The 20,462-nt window shown below is 45.5% G+C and overlaps 1 protein-coding gene across 3 annotated transcripts in view; it reads right to left on the bottom strand.

The window, feature by feature from the left end:
• ADAMTSL1 (ADAMTS like 1) overlaps positions 1-20,462 on the bottom strand; it is a 460,511-nt gene that overhangs the window by 240,437 nt on the left and 199,612 nt on the right. The window contains exon 1 of one of the 3 annotated variants that reach the window (XM_088659039.1): positions 6,076-6,580. The exons of the other annotated variants lie outside the window; for them this stretch is intronic. Coding sequence (XP_088515165.1) covers positions 6,076-6,132 — 57 coding nt within the window. The 5' untranslated portion in view covers positions 6,133-6,580. Of the gene's footprint in view, positions 1-6,075; positions 6,581-20,462 lie in introns of those variants that run through there. 3 annotated transcript variants of the gene reach the window in all.

Raw genomic sequence — 20,462 nt, 5'->3', positions numbered from 1 at the left:
AGTATACACTTCAAAGTATGCATGAAACAAATGCATGCATCCTGTAAGTGCTCTCCATGGGAATGTACACTCAGTGGCTTCCGTTCCTTCTTGAGTGTGCTTGTTGTTGTTTAGTCGTGTCCAACTCTTCGTGACCCCATGGACCAGAGCACGCCAGGCACTCCTGTCTTGCACTGCCTCCCTCAGTGTGGTCAGACTCATGTTCGTAGCTTCAAGAACACTGTCCAACCATCTCGTCCTCTGTCATCCCCTTCTCCTTGTGCCCTCAATCTTTCCCAACATCAGGGTCTTTTCCAAGGATTCTTCTCTTCTCATGAGGTGGCCAAAGTCTTGGAGCCTCAGCTTCACGATCTGTCCTTCCAGGGAGCACTCAGGGCTATTTCCTGCAGAATGAATAGGTTTGATCTTCTTGCAGTCCATGGGACTCTCAAGAGTCTCCTCCAGCACCATAATTCAAAAGCATCAATTCTTTGATCAGTCTTCTTTATGGCCCAGCTCTCACTTCCATACATCACTCCTGGGAAAACCATAGTGTACACCTGGTGACAAAAACACATTTGCTTCTACTGTGCAAAGGATATTAGCATTTCAGGGTGTAAATCATTTGTCATCAACATACTCCCAAAGCGGTGGTACCTCTTTTTGGACACATCTATTTGGGCTTATTGGGTGGTGAGACTGAAAAACATCCATTCTGTCCATCTGATTCCAGGTCAGTGTTCACAGCAGGATTTTCAGCATAATAAGGGCGGCCACCAAGGGACCCAACATGTTCCGTGCTTACTTTCACACCTTTTCACGATCTGATTGCTTTGCCATTTACAGCTGTTCCAGCGTCGTTCCCCTCCTCCCCTTCCTGGCCATGTGCCTCTTCCTGATTATTGTGACTCTAGCCAATTGGGGCAATCATATCATCAACAGGATGACATCATGATTTGGCTGTATGGTTACACGACAAAGCCCATTCAGAGTGAGGACAGGGTGCATTGCCCTCACTCTGGCTACGCAGACACTTCTGCTGCCGTTTATACCCCCTGGCAAATCAACTGAAAGTGGTCTCTTGTTGCTAAAGCCTTATCTGATTCCTGGCAGCCACCAATGCTGTGTGTGCTGTTCTGGTCCCCAACTGGCATGTGGTGAAGATGTGAGGATTCTAGTGCCAGGATAAAGAACTGATGCATTCTACACTACTACTGCAGACCACACAATTCCTCCCTTTTCTGGAACTACAACCCACTGTTCTTTTACAGGATGAAAGTATTGAAGACGATGACTCTAGGGAAGAGGATGTATCACAGCAAACACATCATCAGAGATTAAAAACCTTAACCTAGGATGTGGACCTTGGTGAAAGCAGCAGAGCAGTTACTCCAGCACACAGCAGGATGGCTTTTGATCAAACTGGGCTAAGCTGCCCCTTCTCTTTCCATTTTGCATTATGCAGAAATATGAAAAAAATGGTGCAATTCAGACTAGAAGTGGAGTGAAGTAAAGGATTGGGGGACATGCCTGGAACTTCTGCACTCCATCTGACTGTTCAGACCAGGCACCCCCAAACTGCGGCCCTCCAGATGTTTTGGCCTACAGCTCCCATGATCCCTTGCTAACAGGACCAGTGGTCAGGGATGATGGGAATTGTAGTCCAAAACATCTGGAGGGCTCTGAGCATCTCTTGTAGTAGGGGAAAGGGGGCTTGCAAAACAAGGTAGTGAAGAGTGGGGGCAACACCATCTAAAATGAATGCACACTTTTGGCCTACAGCAAGAATGGGGAACCTGTTACCCAAATCCCATGGGCTACAAATCCCATAACCCGTGACCATTGGGCCATGTTGGCTGGGACTGGGACTTCTAGAGGACCTTGGCTTGGAGGATGGAAACCCCAGGTACTTATCCCGTTGTACCTATTTTGCCCACATAACCACAATCCATTCAGGTTCTTGACCTTCAGTCTCTATGGACTCATGCACGCCAGCTTTCCAGACTCCCAGTTGCAACACGTAACCAGTAGCACGGGAAATGTTCACACAAAAATTGCAAAACCTTTCCAATCCGAGACATGTCCTATGCTCATCCTGGGAAGCTGGCCATGTACAACCAAGGCTCCTGCCTGCTTTGTGTGATCTATATGTGGGCTGACTCGTTCAACGTACTGAGGGGGTGATAGGTTTTTTCCTTAACCTTGCATACAGAGGTGTCTGCAAGTGTCAGCTACAGTCTATTCTCCAGCAAATCCATAGTGACAGCTCTACATACATGGAAGTTATCAGGGATATGCTAGAATTGACAGCAAACACATTTCTTTCTTTTTTAAAAAAATAATAATGTGGGCCTGCACCAATAAAGTGAGGGTTACAAGGCCCAGATTTAACAGCGAATGATGTGACTGAGGAGAGGTCCAGGCTGAGGGGCCCTTCAGAATAGTGCCCTTCACTGAGCCCTGACTTGGCTTACCTGGAAGCAGGCAACAGTGAGTGATGGCACTGCTAGGTGGCTGTGTTCAGTCCCCATCTTAACTCCTCACAGCCTTCCAAAGGCATGCTACCTCAAGTGAATAGTGGGAAATTGAAATGGTGCCTAGACTAAACCACCCAGCGCTGCTTAGAGTGCCAGACTGGGTTTAAAAACAAAAACAAGGCCTGTTTTATTAATGATTGGGGCAGATATCTACCAAAGAGAGGGATTTGCTTCTGGTCCTCCTGGTGCGGTCCTCATCTGACATCACAAGCTGCTTAAGGATCAACAGGTATGTGTGTACTTAGCTCTGATACCTTCCTAGTTGACTTTACCCAGGTAAGCTGTGCATACTTCATGTTACCTTGTATTTTTGTTTCTTGTTGCAAGCCACACCTGCAAGGCAAAGGTGCCCTTTTTGTGTGCGGTGCTATGCAGACCAGAACTAAAAGCCAAGCACAAATCAATATGGTTAAACTAACCAAAAGCACCCACCCACCCCCACTCACACAAGAAACCAAAGACCACCACAGCCATCCACAATTGAATAATCACACCCTACGCCAATCCCCGACCTCTCTCACCAATGAAGGAACACAAGCAAACAACAGAGAACCCGCATAAACAACGTTGACACTGAACCCCCACATATATAAAGGAAAACAGAAACATAGACACCCCACCCCACCCACCCCCCATCCCGCCCCCCTCTTCCCCCCTTCTCCCTAATGTCTCAACAAGCAAGATTGATGTGTAACAATGGAATAATTATGAGACACTGCATTACCTTTGTAAACCAAGAAAACCCTCAATAAAAATTAAAAAAAAAAACTAAAAGCCAAGCACAATATGCTAAATTCTTCCACATACATTAATGTTGAGCTGAGTTTGGGCAACTTACTTTAAAGGGAGGAGCCAGAGATCTTCAGGTTTCTATAATCTATATCCTGTTCTTGGTGTCCCTCCATAATTCATTCATTCCTCACACTTGATTTAGGGGAACTCTTTTAGAAGAGGAACGGAAGTCATGATTCACACGCACACACTCCCTAAGTGCTAGCTTATTAATCCCCTAATTATGTCCTCTCTTATCTTCAACTCTCTTTTAAATTTCTTGTTCCATCTCATTCCACCCATAAAGATCTTTGAAACCAAACAGTGAAGCAGAAAGTTGCCAGCCTGCCAAAATGCATATATTAATTTGCCGGGGTGTGTGTGTGTGTGTAACATAGTATTCCCCATCACTCATCATTTTATTGTGCTTTACTTGGTGTGCTTTGAAATGCACTGGGGCAAGAAAAATGTAAAATAAAATAAAAACCACCAGTGCATTGTTTTGTGTAACTTTGAGGTTGCATGTCTCCCTTCCCTTTATTCCCTGTAACTTACCTGCAGGCATAAATTAAGTTTTATTTGGTGGTGAATGGGGAAATATATATATTTATTTTAAAAATCCCAGTCAACTCACCCAACTCAAACTGGTATATAGCATTAAAGAATAATGCATAATGGTTGGCAGCAGAGAGTGCTATTTATTTTAGTGAACTGAGAAATGAGTGCCTAATTCACAAGTAATGGAGATTTGGTTTATGTATGTTCTGAGGATGAAGCCAAATCACGCTGCTTCAACTCTTGCTTCAGTCAGTCCTAGAACACTAAAAAAAGCAAAACAAAGCTTTCCAATCATGTCTAAAGCAGGGATCAATTTTAAGAGAGAAAGGGGTGTGTGATTGAGGCATGGTGGACCTGTCTGTTGCCCACAGTCTCCCGCCGATAGCTTATTGGGGGTGGCAGTGGGGAGGCACGCTGCGGGCGAAGGAGGATTTAGCACCCCCTTTTGCTCTCATAAACTGGCTCTTGGTGGATTAAAATTGCACGATTTGGCAGGGCAACGCAGAGTAACAATTATGCAAGTCTAACGCAAGCATGCTCCAAATATAATACTCTTTCTCTTGCTGCTGGGATGAATCCAGAAAGGAAGAAAGAGCCTCACTCTTTTGACTTGCAGAGCAATAAGGATGAAGATTTGTTTACAAATCACTATTGCACAATGTGCACAGTGTAAAATAAGCAAAAGACAGGCCCCTGCCCCAAGGAGCTTGCAAACAACCCCTTTATTATAGAAGTGGTGGATGGAAGGGATTACTCAGTGGCAAGAGAAATGCAGTGATGTGTTCTGGCACTAAAAATAGGTTCTGGGGGTAAAAAGCCCTGGATAAGCCTGACCAGCCACCCATTCCTGCCACCTTTATACTAGTGATTTGTAATAGTTTACATGTCTTATCTTAAAAACGAATGTTGATATGCACAATGAAATAATATGTGCATAACTAGTGCAAAGATTTGGGGACAGTGGCATGTACAATATTGTGCACAACACCACTTGTTGGCAAAAAATAAGTCTGCCCATAAAAGTGATGGTTGGTATAAGCTGTAGAGCTGGCAAGAATTACAATGACAAACAGTAACCCGGTTTAGGATAAGCAGCCATCTGTAGGAAAGTATTTACAGTGCAAGTGAAGTGCAGTGTCATAACCCTGTCACAGAGAAAGACTGAGTCAGCAATAAACTTTCAAATAACTCGTGGACCTTAGTGTGCAATAGCAAGCTTAATTCGTATTTATAGACAGACTGGATTTTCCTTGAACCACACCAGAAACAGTACTATCGACGTTGAAATGTCATTTCTGCCTCCCCCCCCCCATAGCTGCCAAGTTTTCCCTTTTCTCGCGAGGAAGCCTATTCAGCATAATGGAAAATCCCTTTAAAAAAGGGATAACTTGGCAGCTATGCACCCCCCTCCCTTGCATTTGTGAAATCCTTCACATGGACCAACTTTAGCCCTTGTTGTTGGAAGATCAGCATGAACTAGTCAATTATTCCAAATCGCCAGAAGTGATTTGAAAACAAACAAACACAAAAGACACGCGCAGCATGCATGAGCGTATCTTTTCAAGCGACGCTTTTGGGAACGAGAAGGAGGCTAGGGAGGAGGGGTAGTAACCTACGGGGGAGAATTTGCAACGAACCCTTCCCTTTTAACACCCCCCAAGCCTCCAAGCCCAAGCCCAGGAGTCCAACTCGCAGAAGAATTTCATTGGTCATTCAGTTTAGGGAAGCCTCCTATCTGACAAGTTTCGTCTGGCTGAAATAACGCGCGCTAAAGATCACCAAACGGGCAGGATCCCCGACACCGTGGAGAGGGGGAGAAGCAGCAGCTAAGTTTGCGCGAGAATCTTGCAGTCATCAGAGATCATTGCACTACTGCGGTAGCAAGGCTACTTCAGTCGCTTGCGCGACCTGCTTTTCTCTCCCTCTCGCAAAGTGGGCGAAATTGTTTTTTAAAGAGGAGGGAAAAGAACGGCATCCCTTCTAGAAAAAAAAAAATCCCAGGCACATCCTTGACCACAGAACTGGACCCAGAAGTTTCAGGGGCTGCCTGTCCACACCAGGGGCGAGCCCAACACTCTGTCACCTAACGGGACCTGCCCTGCGAGGCTGGGACCTCCTTGGAAGGAGTCGCCGCGCGCTCTCCCCACCTAAGTTCTCCAGTCATTGCAAGGGAGGAGACACCATCCTGCAGCCGCCGCTGCTTTAGTAAAAGAGAAGAAAGGGCATTTACCAGGAGCAGGGAAGCCAGGAGCAGAGCGCCAGCTGTTGCCCGGCGGCACCATTCCATGCTTGGATCCTTGCCGGGAATCTCAGTCGGTCAGGCAGAGGCACTGCGTGAGCGGCTGCTACGGCTGCTAAGCGGCTCTCCTGCCTGCCTGCCTGCCTGCTTGCCTGCTGTCAGGCTCGGCGCAGCAGCAGCAGCAGCAGCAGCAGCGGTGGCGGGGCGCTAGCGCTTGAGCCGCTGCCTATCCGCTTCCATCCGCCGCGCTCACATTTCCTGAGCGAGGACTGGGCGAGAGCAGGGGCTGATCTGCATGGAATCTCTCTCCGAACAGGCAGCCAGCCAATCAGGCTCGGGCTAATCAGACATGCCGAATAACAAAAGGGGGAAAGGGGGTCCCGGACAAGGATAACTGGGAGAAGGAAGGAGGGAGAGGCGGAGAGAAGGGTGGATGGAGAGAGGGAGCGTGGCAGAGCCTGGAGAGGAGGAGTGCTTTGCTTGGAAGCTCTTGCAGAGTTCGTTGCTTGCGTTTAGAAACCAGTAAGGTTAGCTCTCTTTCTGCCCGCACATTGTTCCGTTCAGGAGGGGAAACTTAATCCCTGTCAATATATAACACATGCCGTTAAGGGGGACACGAATCAGAAATCTTTCAGGGAGGAAAATAAATCCTCCTCCAAATATGCTCCCGTGTTCTTTTTAGGCACACGTACTGGGGGGGGGGACCCCAAAACCATGGCAGGCCAGGCCAGGCAGCCAGTCATAAAGAAAGCTTGCTTGTCCAAAGGCATATAAATTTGGGGCTGGCCCTCAGTACGCACCAGCACACCAAACGTGGATGGGAGCTGGTTGTTTTGTTAAGAGGTTCATCTCGAAAAAGTGACCCTGGAGATCAAAGGGTCAAGAAGCGAGAATAATCCATATCTAGACAAGGTGGCAAGAAAGGGAAGGAACAAGACCATAAGTGCAGTCCGTGGGCGCTCTTTAGTAGGTTCCTTGCAAAGGAGATGTCTAGCACACACATTATTATTTACAGAATACAACATGGAGTGTTTACATGTTTACTAGGCTGTGCCCTTTCTTGCTCTACTCACCAACCCCACTGCCCTGCAATTTCCCTCACATCAACCTCCCAGAGCTTCCCCTTTCCTGCAACTACTAACCCCACTTTTCGCCTTTCCAACCCAATTTCTGAAGCCACTTCTATTCTGCAGCCCTACTTTGCGCCCGTTTTCACCTTCCCCCTCCTGCCCATGCCTTCTCCTCCTCCCCTCTCCTTTTGTGCAATGTCCCCTTGCACACAGACCCCTCACACACATTGCAACCACTAAGCACCCTTTGCATCTTCTGTCCAATTAGGAAACCACACTCTCCTCTTCTCCAGACCCTTTCTTGCTCCTGCTTTCCTCTTCATCTCCACTGCCATTCCTCCTACTCCCTCCGTTTTTTTGAAAACCCTTGGGCACCCCCAATTTCCCCTCCAACCCCCTTCCCCCTTCCTCCTCCTCCTTTTCTCAACTCTCCCTTCCACGCAGATCACCACAATCTCTATGCCTCATCCTCTCACCTGTTCTGCAGCCCCCTCTGTGCAGCCCCCTCGAGACTTTTATGTACCCTGCTCTCCCCACACATATATAAGTTGCTTTAATAAGTTATATAAGGACCTTGCTGCCTTGGTATAAAAGCCCTAGGAAATTCCTCAGCTTTTTAGAATATGTTCTGGTGGACAAGAGGAGAAAGGACGATTGGGAGGAGTGCAGAGTGAAGAAATGCCATCTATAACAGTGAATAGGGATGCGGGTGGCGCTGTGGTTTAAACCACTGAGCCTCTTGGGCTTGCCAATCAGAAGGTCGGCAATTCAAATCCCCGTGACGGGGTGAGCTCCCGTTGCTCTGCCCCAGCTCCTGCCAACCTAGCAGTTTGAAAACACGCCAGTGCGAGTAGATAAATAGGTACCGCTGCGGTGGGAAGGTAAACAGCATTTCCGTGCACTCTAGTTTCCGTCACGTTGCACCAGAAGCGGTTTAGTCCTGCTGGCCACATGACCCAGAAAGCTGCCTTTCGGCTAAACGCCTGCTCCCTTGGCTTGAAAGCGAGACAAGCGCCACAACCCCATAGTCCCCTTTGACTGGACTTAGCTGTCCAGGGGTCCTTTACCTTTACCTTTATAACAGTGAAACCAGATGCCTTCATTTGCCCCACCTGCAATAGAACATGTCTCTCCCATATTGGTCTCTACAGCCACTGCAGGCGCTGTAACTCTCCAACGCTTTGACTTTACCCCCCATGCCGCACTTTTCCATTGTCTCTGAGGCAGACAGATGGCAACAACAGCAATTCTAGTAAGCCACTTTATCTGAGCTGAAATGAGATCCGCTGAGATAGGCCCATGAAAGCTTCTGCTACAATAAGGCTGCAATCTTAACCCCACTAACCAGAGAGTAAGTCCCACCAAACAAAATAGGAGTTAAAATATTGAAAGGTCTTGTGAGGTGACCTACTGTTATAGGATTGGTGGAGTGAGGTGCCTAGTCTGGGTTTTTATACCTGTAAGATGGGATTCTGTTGGAAGACGCTGTTTAAGCAGTCAGACCCACATCAGTGTTCCTACGCACACTTATGTCCACTAGTATACAAGTAGCATACAAGTTTATGAGTTCTTTTCAATAGAATAGGCCTATGCCTGTAAACCTATATGTGCAATAAAACCAAGGCAAAGATTCTCTTCTGCAAAACTCCCCAAAGGCAGGTAACTCATCATCTGCAGCTAATTAAACTGGAGTCTGCATGTGCGCAATTGACAGAACCATCATTGTCCTGTGCGTTGAAGTCAACAGGAATTTTGCATGCAGAAAAAACGTCAGAAGAAATATATTAGTAGCTGTCAAGTGGTGTTGCCTGCAGCCCTCAGACACATAATTTGTCAGCGGGTGTTTTTTGTGGGGTTTTTTTTTAAAAAAGATTTATATTTAATAAATAGCGCAACTATCAAATGTAAGAGCTCCTGCAGTTGAACACAACTCTGTGCAACACATCCCTGGCTTTAGACTTTTGAGCTGGTTCAGACATAACATTTTCCAGACACAGGATGATTACTTCTAGAATGGTTTCCATTACCAGGCACATGTACGAATATGTTGTGAATCATGCTTATACCTTCCCACCGCCATACCTGTCTCTCCCTCTGTAAACAGATGGCGGAATCGCTTTGGCTCACCACAGTGCCGCGATTATGGTTTAACAACTTATAGAACACAGCTAAGGTGTTCTGCCCATTGCAGAAAGACCAAATGAGGTCTGAAGAGATGTGGCAATTATAGGGAGCATGTTACTCCAGCTTTTACCACCTTGAGGCCACCCATAGTGCTGGAACTAATTTTACACCAGTTATGTTAGTCAACCTTAAAGAAGGCTGATCATTGAAGAACTGATTCTTTTGAAACAAAATAAAAAAATTCCTTCCAGCAGCACCTTAGAGACCAACTAAGTTTGTCATTGGTATGAGCTTTCGTGTGCATGCACACTTCTTCAGAACACGGCTACCTACCTGTAACTGATTCTTTTGAATTATTGTGCTGGAGGAGACTCTTGAGCACGGGTAGGCAATCTAAGGCCCATGGGCCACAAGTGGGCCACAGGGATCGTTTAACCGGCCCACGAGTCGCCCCTGAACCGAGCCGTCTGCTTGGTGAGTCCCCGCGTGCTGCGCTAAACCAGCACGGCGTGGAGACTCGCTTACGCGGTGCCGGAAATCACGCCTGTGCATGCTCAGACGCCAGAAATCGTGGCCGCACATGCTCATGATCTGGTCCAAGGAGGGAACTCCACTGGAGTGAACCTGCCTAGGCAAGGTAAACCTTGCCAACCCCTGCTCTTGAGAGTCCCATGGACTGCAAGAAGATCAAACCTATCCATTCTGAAGAAAATCAGCCCTGAGTCCTCACTGGAAGGACAGATCCTGAAGCTGAGGCTCTAATACTTTGGCCACCTCATGAGAAGAGAAGACTCCCTGGAAAAGACCCTGATGCTGGGAATGATTGAGGGCACTAGGAGAAGGGGACGACAGAGGATGAGATGGTTGGACAGTGTTCTCGAAGCTATGAACATGAGTCTGACCAAACTGCGGGAGGCAGTGGAAGACAGGAGTGCCTGGCATGCTCTGGGGTCATGAAGAGTTGGACACGACCTAATGACTAAACAACAACAACAACATGTTAGTCAAAACAATCAGGTAAAAAGACAAAGCTGCCATGCTAATGAAATTAAGGGTAAAAAAAACCTGAAGGCAACTGAGGGTGCTTCGATTGCATAGGGCCTCCGTTTCAATGCTTAGCATTTCTAGATAGAGGAACTCTGTCTCTCTCCAGGGAATCAATCAGCACTGAAAATAGAGTGGACAAGCAGCCTGACTCATCATGTGATAGCTCCTTCATCCTTAGGGCAGACAAAAGGTCCTGGGTGAGGAGAACACCTAGAAACAGAGAGGGGCCATATCTCAGTGTGGGGCACACATTTTCTTCCCACATTCTGTCGGTACTTTTTATGCGACCTTAGAGAAGCTTCTGAATTAGTAAGTCAAGAGTCAATCCCCCCTTCTAGTTGTTATTTCCTTCTTGCTTCTAATGAAGATCCTTATTTAGTTTAAAAAAGGAACCTCTACAGGTGGGGAGGATAGCTTGGAGTTGTGGGATCATCGCAAAGCGACACATCACATCACATCATATCACGAGTCTGGATTGGCCCTTGCCTCTGTTCCTTTGCTTTTCGGCTTTCAGATGTTGGAACTGAAGCTGCCTGGTTAGCCATGCCGCATTGCCGCAGGCCTCCAGCAAGTTTATATGAAATGAGCGCAGAAGCAAGAGCGGGTGTCAGAACTGTCTGATGCATCACTCTGAGCTCTGCAGATTTAACAATGCTTGATTTAAAAACCACCTGCCAGGACAGGAGAAAGCTGTTAGCATCAAATGTGGTCTATAACTGGTGGAAATAGTGAAGTGAACTTTGGAGTTGATCTCCCTGGAGAGAATCACTTAGAGTTTTCACTTTGGAACCCACCTGTCTCTTTCTGAATGCTGCACATTCTTATTTTCTCAGCCTTTTATTTAAACGTCTTTGCTGCGGTGTTAACAGTTGTTATTAAATTGCCACTCACTACCCATTAGTAAGCAATTAGTGAGCATGCTGCTTTAGAGTTCATGCTTATAATCATGGTTTGCACTTATTTGTTTTTGTTTTTATTGGAAGCTGCTCAGAGAACTTGTGTTATTGGACATCATAGAAATGTTGTAAATTAAACAAAGAAACACATGCTGGATGGATAATTACACAACACTAAGCAGAGACATCACCTTGCCGACAAAGGTCCGTATAGTTAAAGTGATGTATGGAAGTGAGAGCTGGACCATAAAGAAGGCTGATCACCGAAGAATTGATGCTTTTGAATTATGGTGCTGGAGGAGACTCTTGAGAGTCCCATGGACTGCAAGAAGATCAAACCTATCCATTCTGAAGGAAATAAGCCCTGTGTGCTCACTGAAAGGACAGATCGTGAAGCTGAGGCTCCAATACTTTGGCCACCTCATGAGAAGAGAAGACTCCCTGGAAAAGACTGTGATGTTGGGAAAGATGGAGGGCACTAGGAGAAGGGGACGACAGAGGACGAGATGGTTGGACAGTGTTCTCGAAGCTACAAACATGAGTTTGACCAAACTGTGGGAGGCAGTGGAAGACAGGAGTGCCTGGCATGCTATGGTCCATGGGGTCATGAAGAGTCGGACACGACTAAACGACCAAACAACAACAACAACAAGCTGATACAGATGGAAAAGGTGCTTTGACAAATGGGAATGTTTGTCTGTGTGAAACAGAAAGGGCAAAGCAGCCTTTGCCAACCTGGTGCCCTCACCTCCAGACATTTCAGACTACAACTCTGTATTGGGTGGGACTTAATAGTCCAAGATTTCTGGAGGGCACTGGGTTTGTGAGGGCTAGGGCAAAGAGAGGTGGGAGAAATTCATTGATTGTGAAAGTTGCGCAAATGAAAGGTGATGAGACTGAGATGACCATATGGATCATTATAGAAGAAACTCATCAATGGAAGCATGCCCATAGACAGTGTGGTGCCCTCCAGGCATGCTGGATTCCAAGACCCTCAACCAACATGGCCAATAATCAAGGATGATGGAAATTGTCATCCATCAATATCTGGAAACCCTCATGTTGGCTACTGCTGACATAAGCTATTGGGGGGGGGTTCTTTCTTTCAGAAGATACTCTTTTAACTCTTACTATATTTACATAAAAACAAAGTTCTTATGGGTTTCACAGGATCTCACATCCAAGCAAACACATTGAACTTAGATTAGCCACTTATCCTCCTTAAGTTCTGGTGGTGCTGTGGTTAAACCACTGAGCCTAGGGCTTGCTGATCAGAAGGTCGGCGGTTCGAATCCCTGTGACGGGGTGAGCTCCCGTTGCTTGGTCCCAGCTCCTGCCAACCTAGCAGTTCAAAAGCACGTCAAAATGCAAGTAGATAAATAGGAACCGCTATAGCGGGAAGGTAAACGGCGTTTCCATGTGCTGCTCTGGTTTGCCAGAAGCAGCTTTTCATGCTGGCCACATGACCTGGAAGCTGTACGCCAGCTCCCTCGGCCAATAATGCGAGATGAGCACGCAACCCCAGAGTCGGTCACGACTGGACCTAATGGTCAGGGGTCCCTTTACCCTTTACCTCCTTAAGTTATGGACCAAGAGCTGAACAAAGCACACATCAGGTTCAAGGTGGCAAAATCCTATTCTGTTCTTCTGAAGGGTATTGTGTGTATGGATTCTTTGTTCACATGGTAGCCAGTTCTGAGTTATTATAGCTCAGAGGTTTTATGATGTCATCAAGATGGCAAAAAACAATCTTTTTCAGATTTAAGTTATAATGTGATCTATGTGTTGGTCAAATATGATAGCATTGCAAGTAACATTATTAATAAATTGCTGTTATTCTTTCACAGGTAAAATAACAAAGACATTTCTGTGGGGTCATGGATCCACTAGATGAAAAAAAACACGCAACCACAAAAGTGACCTCATCTGGCTGAGAACACACTGTCCACTTCTGTGCTAAAATAGCAAATGTAAGAACCGTTTCACCTTAAATCCCCATGGAAGATGTTGCCAAAAGCAGAAGAAACCACCAAGCAGCTTTAAACCTTATAAAATTACCTTCACTGCAACTCCATCATAAGTGCCGCAGCCTGTTTATGATGGGGAAAAAGTTTGGGTGCTATGATCAGCAAAAGGTAACTATTGAATCTATTACAGCTACAGTATCTAACGCAAAGGAACATGCTTGAAAAAATGTCACCTTTTTTGAATACCGGGTATATTGAATTAGCAAAAACGACTGAGACAATTAGGAGACAGCCAACCTAAAGGTATAAAAAAGAATGGGGAATTTATAAAGACTACTTAATTAAACATCGTCCACAAGTGAAAACCTGGACATGCTTTGACTAAACTCTGCAACCTGTAAGTTAGATAAAGAATACATGAGATAAAATAAAAGAAATGGAGATAAGGAATATTGAAGCAGTGATAAAAAAGGGGGGGTGAACCCTCAATGAGGAGATTGGAAGTCATATGGCGAAATTAAGAAATTGTGAATTAAATAATACAAGTCTTCTTTAGGAATTTAAGGATTTATACATACAGTATTTATACATACAGTATTTGTTTATTGAGTAATTTGTTGTTTCTTTTGTATTTTATTTGGAATGTATAATTTTTACCATGTAAGAAAATCAATAATTTTTCTCTGAATCATATAGCAAAATAAGAAAAAGAAAAATTGCACACCAGATGGGAACCTTGCCCTTCTAGAATTTATGAGGTTAAGTGTCTTTTCTGTGAGAGACAAACCAATTAATTACTTGAAAAGGATGAAATGCAGGCGTTCATTACAAATGCAAGTATGTTCCATAGTCCATAGTCCATGCAAGTATGTTCCAACACAGAGAAGACACTGCACATTGGGAAGAGAAATTAGAAATGAGGACCAAAAACTGTTCATGTATGCCACTACGGCTGCCAGAGTGATATTAGCCCTAACACAGAGATCACACCACCAGCTAGTCTCACTGCATCTTTCAATGTTGAGTTTTGTTAATAGGTTAGCTACTAAAATAAACAGGGTTTCAATCTACATCTTTTAATTAAATGTTGTTAATATTGTCAAGGGTGGAGGAATAAGATTGAAAACAAGACGGCCCTGTCTGCATGCTGATAATTTATGCCAGGATTGTGGGTTAAGAAGACAATTTCATTGATGTCAAAAGAGGGATTTGGAGCCAAAAAATAATTTTCTTTAAAAAAAAAAAACACTGCTTGGGGCACATTCTAACTTGATGACATTTGTCTGCTAAGGATTTTGAATTTAGTGGCAAGTTTCTTAAAGCACAACATTTAGTACAGACATCCCCAAACTGTGGCCCTCCAGATGTTTTGGCCTACAACTCCCATAATCCCTAGTTAACAGGACCAGTGGTCAGGGATGATGGGAATTGTAGTCCAAAACATCTGGAGGGCCGAAGTTTGGGGATGCCTGATTTAGTATGTCTTGATCAAGTCAGGAAAATGTGTATAGTGCGTAAAGTGGCCTGTACATGCCACTTTAAATATACTGCTGTGCTGAAAATGTCGATCATTTCCAATGAATAAATAAGAAAATGAATTTGAAAATTATGAAAGAGAGGAGAAAATTTCAGTGAAATTCCGTGGATAGGAGGTTGGCTTTTCTTGTTTCAACTACCTTACTTTTCAGGTGGCTGAGAAGTTTTGAGTATTGCTCCTCACATTCCATGAATTATTATCACTCTAGTAATCTGCATTTTGCAGTCATCCTAGATATCGGAATTTCCTGTAAACCCTATTGTGCTCTTTCCCCTCTAAAAATGGGAAGCTATTTACCAGGCTGCTGATAAGTGTTTTGTGTTAGTAGTTTAAGTAATAATAATAATCATCATCATCATCATCATTAAAAATAAATCAGTGTGGAAAGATTTTTTTTAAGGTAAAAGGAAGAACTTGTTTTAAAAACAAAATCAGCAACTGTGCTGATCTCAGGTGCTTGCTAGTTAGGACTCTCTAGCTTCCCACATACCTTCATTAAAACCCAGGGGACGGTATCAGAAGATATTGTCTCTTATATGTCTGCCCCCTCCCCCTGCCCCACAAAAGTAACCAGGGCACCTGGGGAGGCTGCATAACACTGAATACACATAGTGGTGGAGGAAGCCGCTTGGGCGCCTGGGGCAGCGCGCCCAGGGCATAGCTGCCAAGTCTCCCGTTTTTCACGGGAAACCCCCGGATTTTAATCCATTTCCTGCTGTTATCCCGAATAGAAAAAAAATCCCGGGATATCCCCCGGATTTCCTACCTGCCAGGAAGGCTCCACTTTGGGTGCCACTCTGCCCATGTCTGGGCACCGGAAATCGGGCAGAGTGGCATCGGAAGTCGCTTCTAGGCATGTCTGGACATGCGTAGAAGCGACTTCCGGTGCCGTTCTGCCCATGTCTGGGCACCGGAAATTGGGCGGCGCAGGCACCAGAAGTGGCTTCTACGCATGTCTAGACATGTGTAGAAGCGACTTCCGGTGCTGTGCCGCTTCTGATCCCGCATTTTTCAGCGGGAGACTTGGCAGCTATGGCCCAGGGTTGGGGCGAGCCGCCCATGGGGTGGGGCACACTGCGGGGCCTCCGGAGTCTGCCTGCCTCCTCCCACTCAGCCACCCTACAGCTGGGGGGGGGGAGGCAGTGGGCGGACCATTTGGGGTAGCATGGAGCCTGCAGGCACCCAAGCCACTGCATCACTCCCAGAAGAGATGCATGGCTGCAGGCCCCGCGGTGAGTGCCGCCCGGCATTTTGTGACACCTGGGGTGTTCCGCACCCACCACATCCCCCTTCCTCCGCCCCTGAATACACATGCTAGCCTTGACCACCTTGCAACAAGGAGCTAAGCTCATAGCCCCATATCCACTGAAAGTATGAAGCAAATCTACCCTGCAAATGAAGCAGAAAATCAGAAGGCTCTTTTGTAGGGGAAGAAAACTTTTGAGCAAATGGAGGGCAGGTTTTGGCACAGCACTACCTTCGTATCTCAGTCAGTGTAGCACTGGCTGTTGTGTGCTTCCTACATTTACTGGCTTGATCGATTATAGGGCTGGTGTTTAATGATAACGATCTGTTTTTATAGAAGGGTTTCTTGCTGATTTTTTGTGCTTTACTTCTGCCGGTTCCCTTCTTTTCCAGCCCGTTGGCTCTTGTGCCGCATTTGAAAACATGCTCTGCATATGGAATTGTGCTTGGTGGAGCAAGAGAACCGGGGAGCCCACAGACCCACCAGAAACTGCTGGGCCCCCACCCCTGAGACCCACCAGAAACCACTGTGTAAAAGAGGGAACTTGAATTCAATGAAGTGGGCAGGCTTCTGCCACACCATCCAAATCATTCTCTCCAACATGTGAGAAAGGAGAAGAGGTAAACCTGTTTTATATTACCATGCATGAAGAACCCCTTGTCCATGTAAAGGGAAAGTTAGATAAGGGAGCCATATGGAGATAAAACCCCAGTAAATAATGTTTGAAATATTAACCAACTTTGACATTTTTTTCTTATAGGGATATAAATCCTTTACAGTTCCCTCCAACCCCCAAAATGCATGTTGGATGTTATAGATTTGTACCCACACAATGTAACTCTCCCAGATATGAAAGTGTTGGGGAATTTCAAAAAGAAGAGTACTCTGGCAAAGGCGTGAGATGCCATTCAGATAGTAGGTTGCAATGAGCAACACATGGTGTATATGCTATACAAATAAATAAACTCCCACATTTTGAACAAAATAACAGGCAATGTTCAAGTCTTTAGAACATGCTAGGTGGTAAATATATATAAAAAGGTAAAGGTAAAGGACCCCTGGATGGTTAAGCCAAGTCAAAGGTGACTATGGGGTTGCGGCGTTCATCTCGCTTTCAGGCTGAAGGAGCCAGCATTTGTCCGCAGACAGCTTTCCGGGACATGTGGGCAGCAGGACTAAACCGCTTCTGGTGCAACGGAACACCATGACTTTAGCTAGAGCGCATGGAAACACTGTTTACCTTCCTGCTGCAGGGGTACCTATTTATCTACCTGCACTGGCATGCTTTCAAACTGCTAGGTTGGCAGGAGCTGGGACAGAGCAACAGGAGCTCACCCTGTCGTGGGGATTCGAACCTCTGACCTTCCGATCGGCAACCCCAAGAAGCTCAGTGGTTTAGACCACAGTGCCACCCGCGTCCTGGTAAATATATACAGCCATTTATCAAGTGTTCCTATGGCATGGTGCACATGCAATCATTTTGTAAGCTGGTTACCTGCACTGTATTGCAACGTGGTGAGAATAACTTTACAGTTCCCCTGTGTCCTTGGATTTTTGATCAGCTGCAGAACAGTCTTATCAGGTCAGTCTCCTCACCAGGACAACTGGAGATCTATGCGCACTGGGGTGAGTTACCACCAGGTCATCTCTAGAGGCCCCCAAGTTAAGAAAGTATTAAATCCTAGGGGTTGGGCTGGAAGTGACATTGTGTTAGGATATGAAATGCATTAAGATTACGATCATGCACGCTGCGGAGCTTAGTCAACACCACCAGTGCCGTTTGAACACATCTATAAATGTAACACCTGTACTGTTGTTGTACTTCATTCTGATGTTGCTATTGCTTTTGTAAATTTTGCTATTTACTGGAAACATTGAAGTTCCAGTATTTTTTTAAAAAAATGGCCTTGTTTTCAAAGAATAGTAACGGCCAAAGGAGACAGGTGGGCAAACAGGGAAACAATAGTGATATATGATTTTTTGGGGGGGGGGATTTGAGATAGGGGCATGAAAATTGGGTCCCACCCCTCCAAATATCCCGGAAATGAAATATAAAATCCCTGGATGGTTTAATTCCACCCTTTTCCTGAATGTTTTAAAAGCATCTTCAAAACCATATGCCCTAGGAACTTTATTTTTCCATATCCAATTCACGGAGTTCTGCATACATGTCTGGAAAATATATACAACACTTCAGCGACACATGCCAAGCTACAAGACCAGCAAGCTAGTTCAGGTCCAGTATTAGGTGTGAATTCAATCCATACCTTTACATGTGATGGTGGGGGGATAAGTTCTATAACTTCAGTAATTTTTCAGGACATCACAGTTCTCCCTTTATCAGCTCTTTTGGTGCACTTTGTCAGTTTGACCCAATATGGCGTTAATGAATTTTTTTTTCTTTTAAAGAGAAATAATTAAACTTAAACTTCAGGGAGTTAGAAATTAAGATGCAGCTGCTTCCTGATGTGAGGAAATCTTTCACAGAATCTGAACAAGACACTGCCAGGTCAGTATAGGCGCCACTTATAGGTATTAGAGAAACAAACTTTTAGAAAGCCTTAGGTCAGCAGAAATGTTTCCTTTTCACTTTTTCGTGGAATATATTTTCCTGGCCGATTTCTTTAACTCGTTCACTGCTCAGCTTTCCTTTTCAGAATGAACCAGCAGAGATAATGAAATCACCCAGGCACATCAAAATAAGTCTGCAACACTCCCTCTACTTGTTTTATTGTTATAAGCCAGGGAAGGAAACCCTTTTTATTTCGTTCAAGGGTGATATGGGGTAACGTGCACCAGAATGAGAGCCTTTTCCTTTCCTCTCTTACTTTCTTTCGCCCTGTTTCCTTTTTGGCGAATGGGTGGAAATGAGGGGTGTTGCATGACACGGCTCTGAGCCGCCGGGGTGCCATGCAACTGGCAACTCTCTCCATGGCCTTTTCATAAAGGTAGTGGAAAGAGGGGTGTTGTTGGATGCCGCTCTGAGGTGCTTGGGGTACACCATCCGATAACCAGCCATTGTCATGCTGGTTTCTCCCAGTGGGAAAGGCCACTGTTGAAAGAGGCAAAGCTGAGCAGGGCATCTCCTTCCAGGATGCAGAACCAGCCACTCGGTGGCGTGTGGTCAGCAGACTATAGGCTAGTTCCCTAAATGTTCCCCTGGTGCCTGGCTTCCCAAAGCCTGGGAAGCTTTTGCCCTGCTTAGGAAAACGTGGTGCTCAATGGGTTCCCAAAGCCCTCCCAGCTTTGGGAAGCAGGCAGGAGGGCTCCAGCATCCTGTCAGAGGTCTGGTGTCTTTTCCTCAAAGCCCAGGAAGCTTCTGCCCAGCTTAGGAAAGGAGGCACGATGCTGACGCATGCAACATCAGCGCCCCCAGCCCAAATGCCCTTGCAAGCTGGCACTTCTGGCCCTAACTGTTCCCCTGGGGGAAATTTCACTGCACATCACTGCAGCTGCTCTCCCACTGGGAAAGGCTAGCACGTGAGGGGTGTGATGTTGATTTGAAGCACTTATGATCATGCAACTGGAGACAGGCAGTGCTGATTGCTGTTGTGGAGGGGCAAAGGGTGAGCGGAGGGGGCGGAGGGGGTGCCAATGCCCAGATGAAAAGGAGCTGCCGCCTGCATTTAGCATTCCAGTTGGCAGTGCTTCAACCCTTTCATCAGCAAGCTGTAGTTTAACAATGTTTTCTGATCCTGAAAATTAAGCCTTGTACCTTCTTTCTGTCCTGAATGAGAGAGAGACTTCACAAGCCCAAATAAATAATTGTGAGAAAATATATATTCCTTTTTTGGAACCAAAGTTTTAAAAACAAGAAAGCAAAAATGCTAAACTCCTGAAAGACCAGGGCATTATATTATTATTATTAGTATGTATGTATGTATGTATGTATGTATGTATGTATGTAAGTATACTGCTCTATACCTGCAGTTCTCAAGGAAACCCAGCCAGATGAGTGGGGCATAAATAATAAAATCATTATCATCATCACCATCAGGGAGTTTCAAAGGATAAAATCACAATATAAAATCACAAAATACATAACCAAAATAAAAACAAAAACAGCCCAATAACTCCCCCCCCCATTTTAAAAGGGCATTGAATGTCAGTCAACCAAATGCCTGGTTGAAGAGGAACATTTTCGCCTGACGCCTAAAAATAGATAATGAAGGCACCAGGCAAACCTCCCTGGGGGGAGCATTTCACAGACGAGGAGCGAGGAGCCACTGCAGAAAAGGCCATGTTCTCGTGTTGCCAGACCTTCCAGACCTCTCATGGAGGAGGCACACGAAGAAGAGCCTCGGAAGATGATTTGTCACTTATTATTATTATTATTATTATTATTATTATTATTATTATTATTATTTCAAGTTATTCACAATGGAGGAGAATAATCTGAGTATGGCATAGAGCAACATGCCTCCCTTCTCTAGGCATGACTGCCAACACTTCTGATGCTTTTGATGTATGTAATTATCCAAAAAGGTGCAT

The sequence above is a fragment of the Zootoca vivipara genome, chromosome 15 (genome assembly GCF_965207765.1).
Source record: "Zootoca vivipara chromosome 15, rZooViv2.hap1.1, whole genome shotgun sequence".
NCBI classification, from domain to species: Eukaryota; Metazoa; Chordata; class Lepidosauria; order Squamata; family Lacertidae; genus Zootoca; species Zootoca vivipara.
This window is presented reverse-complemented; position numbering and strand designations above follow the sequence as displayed.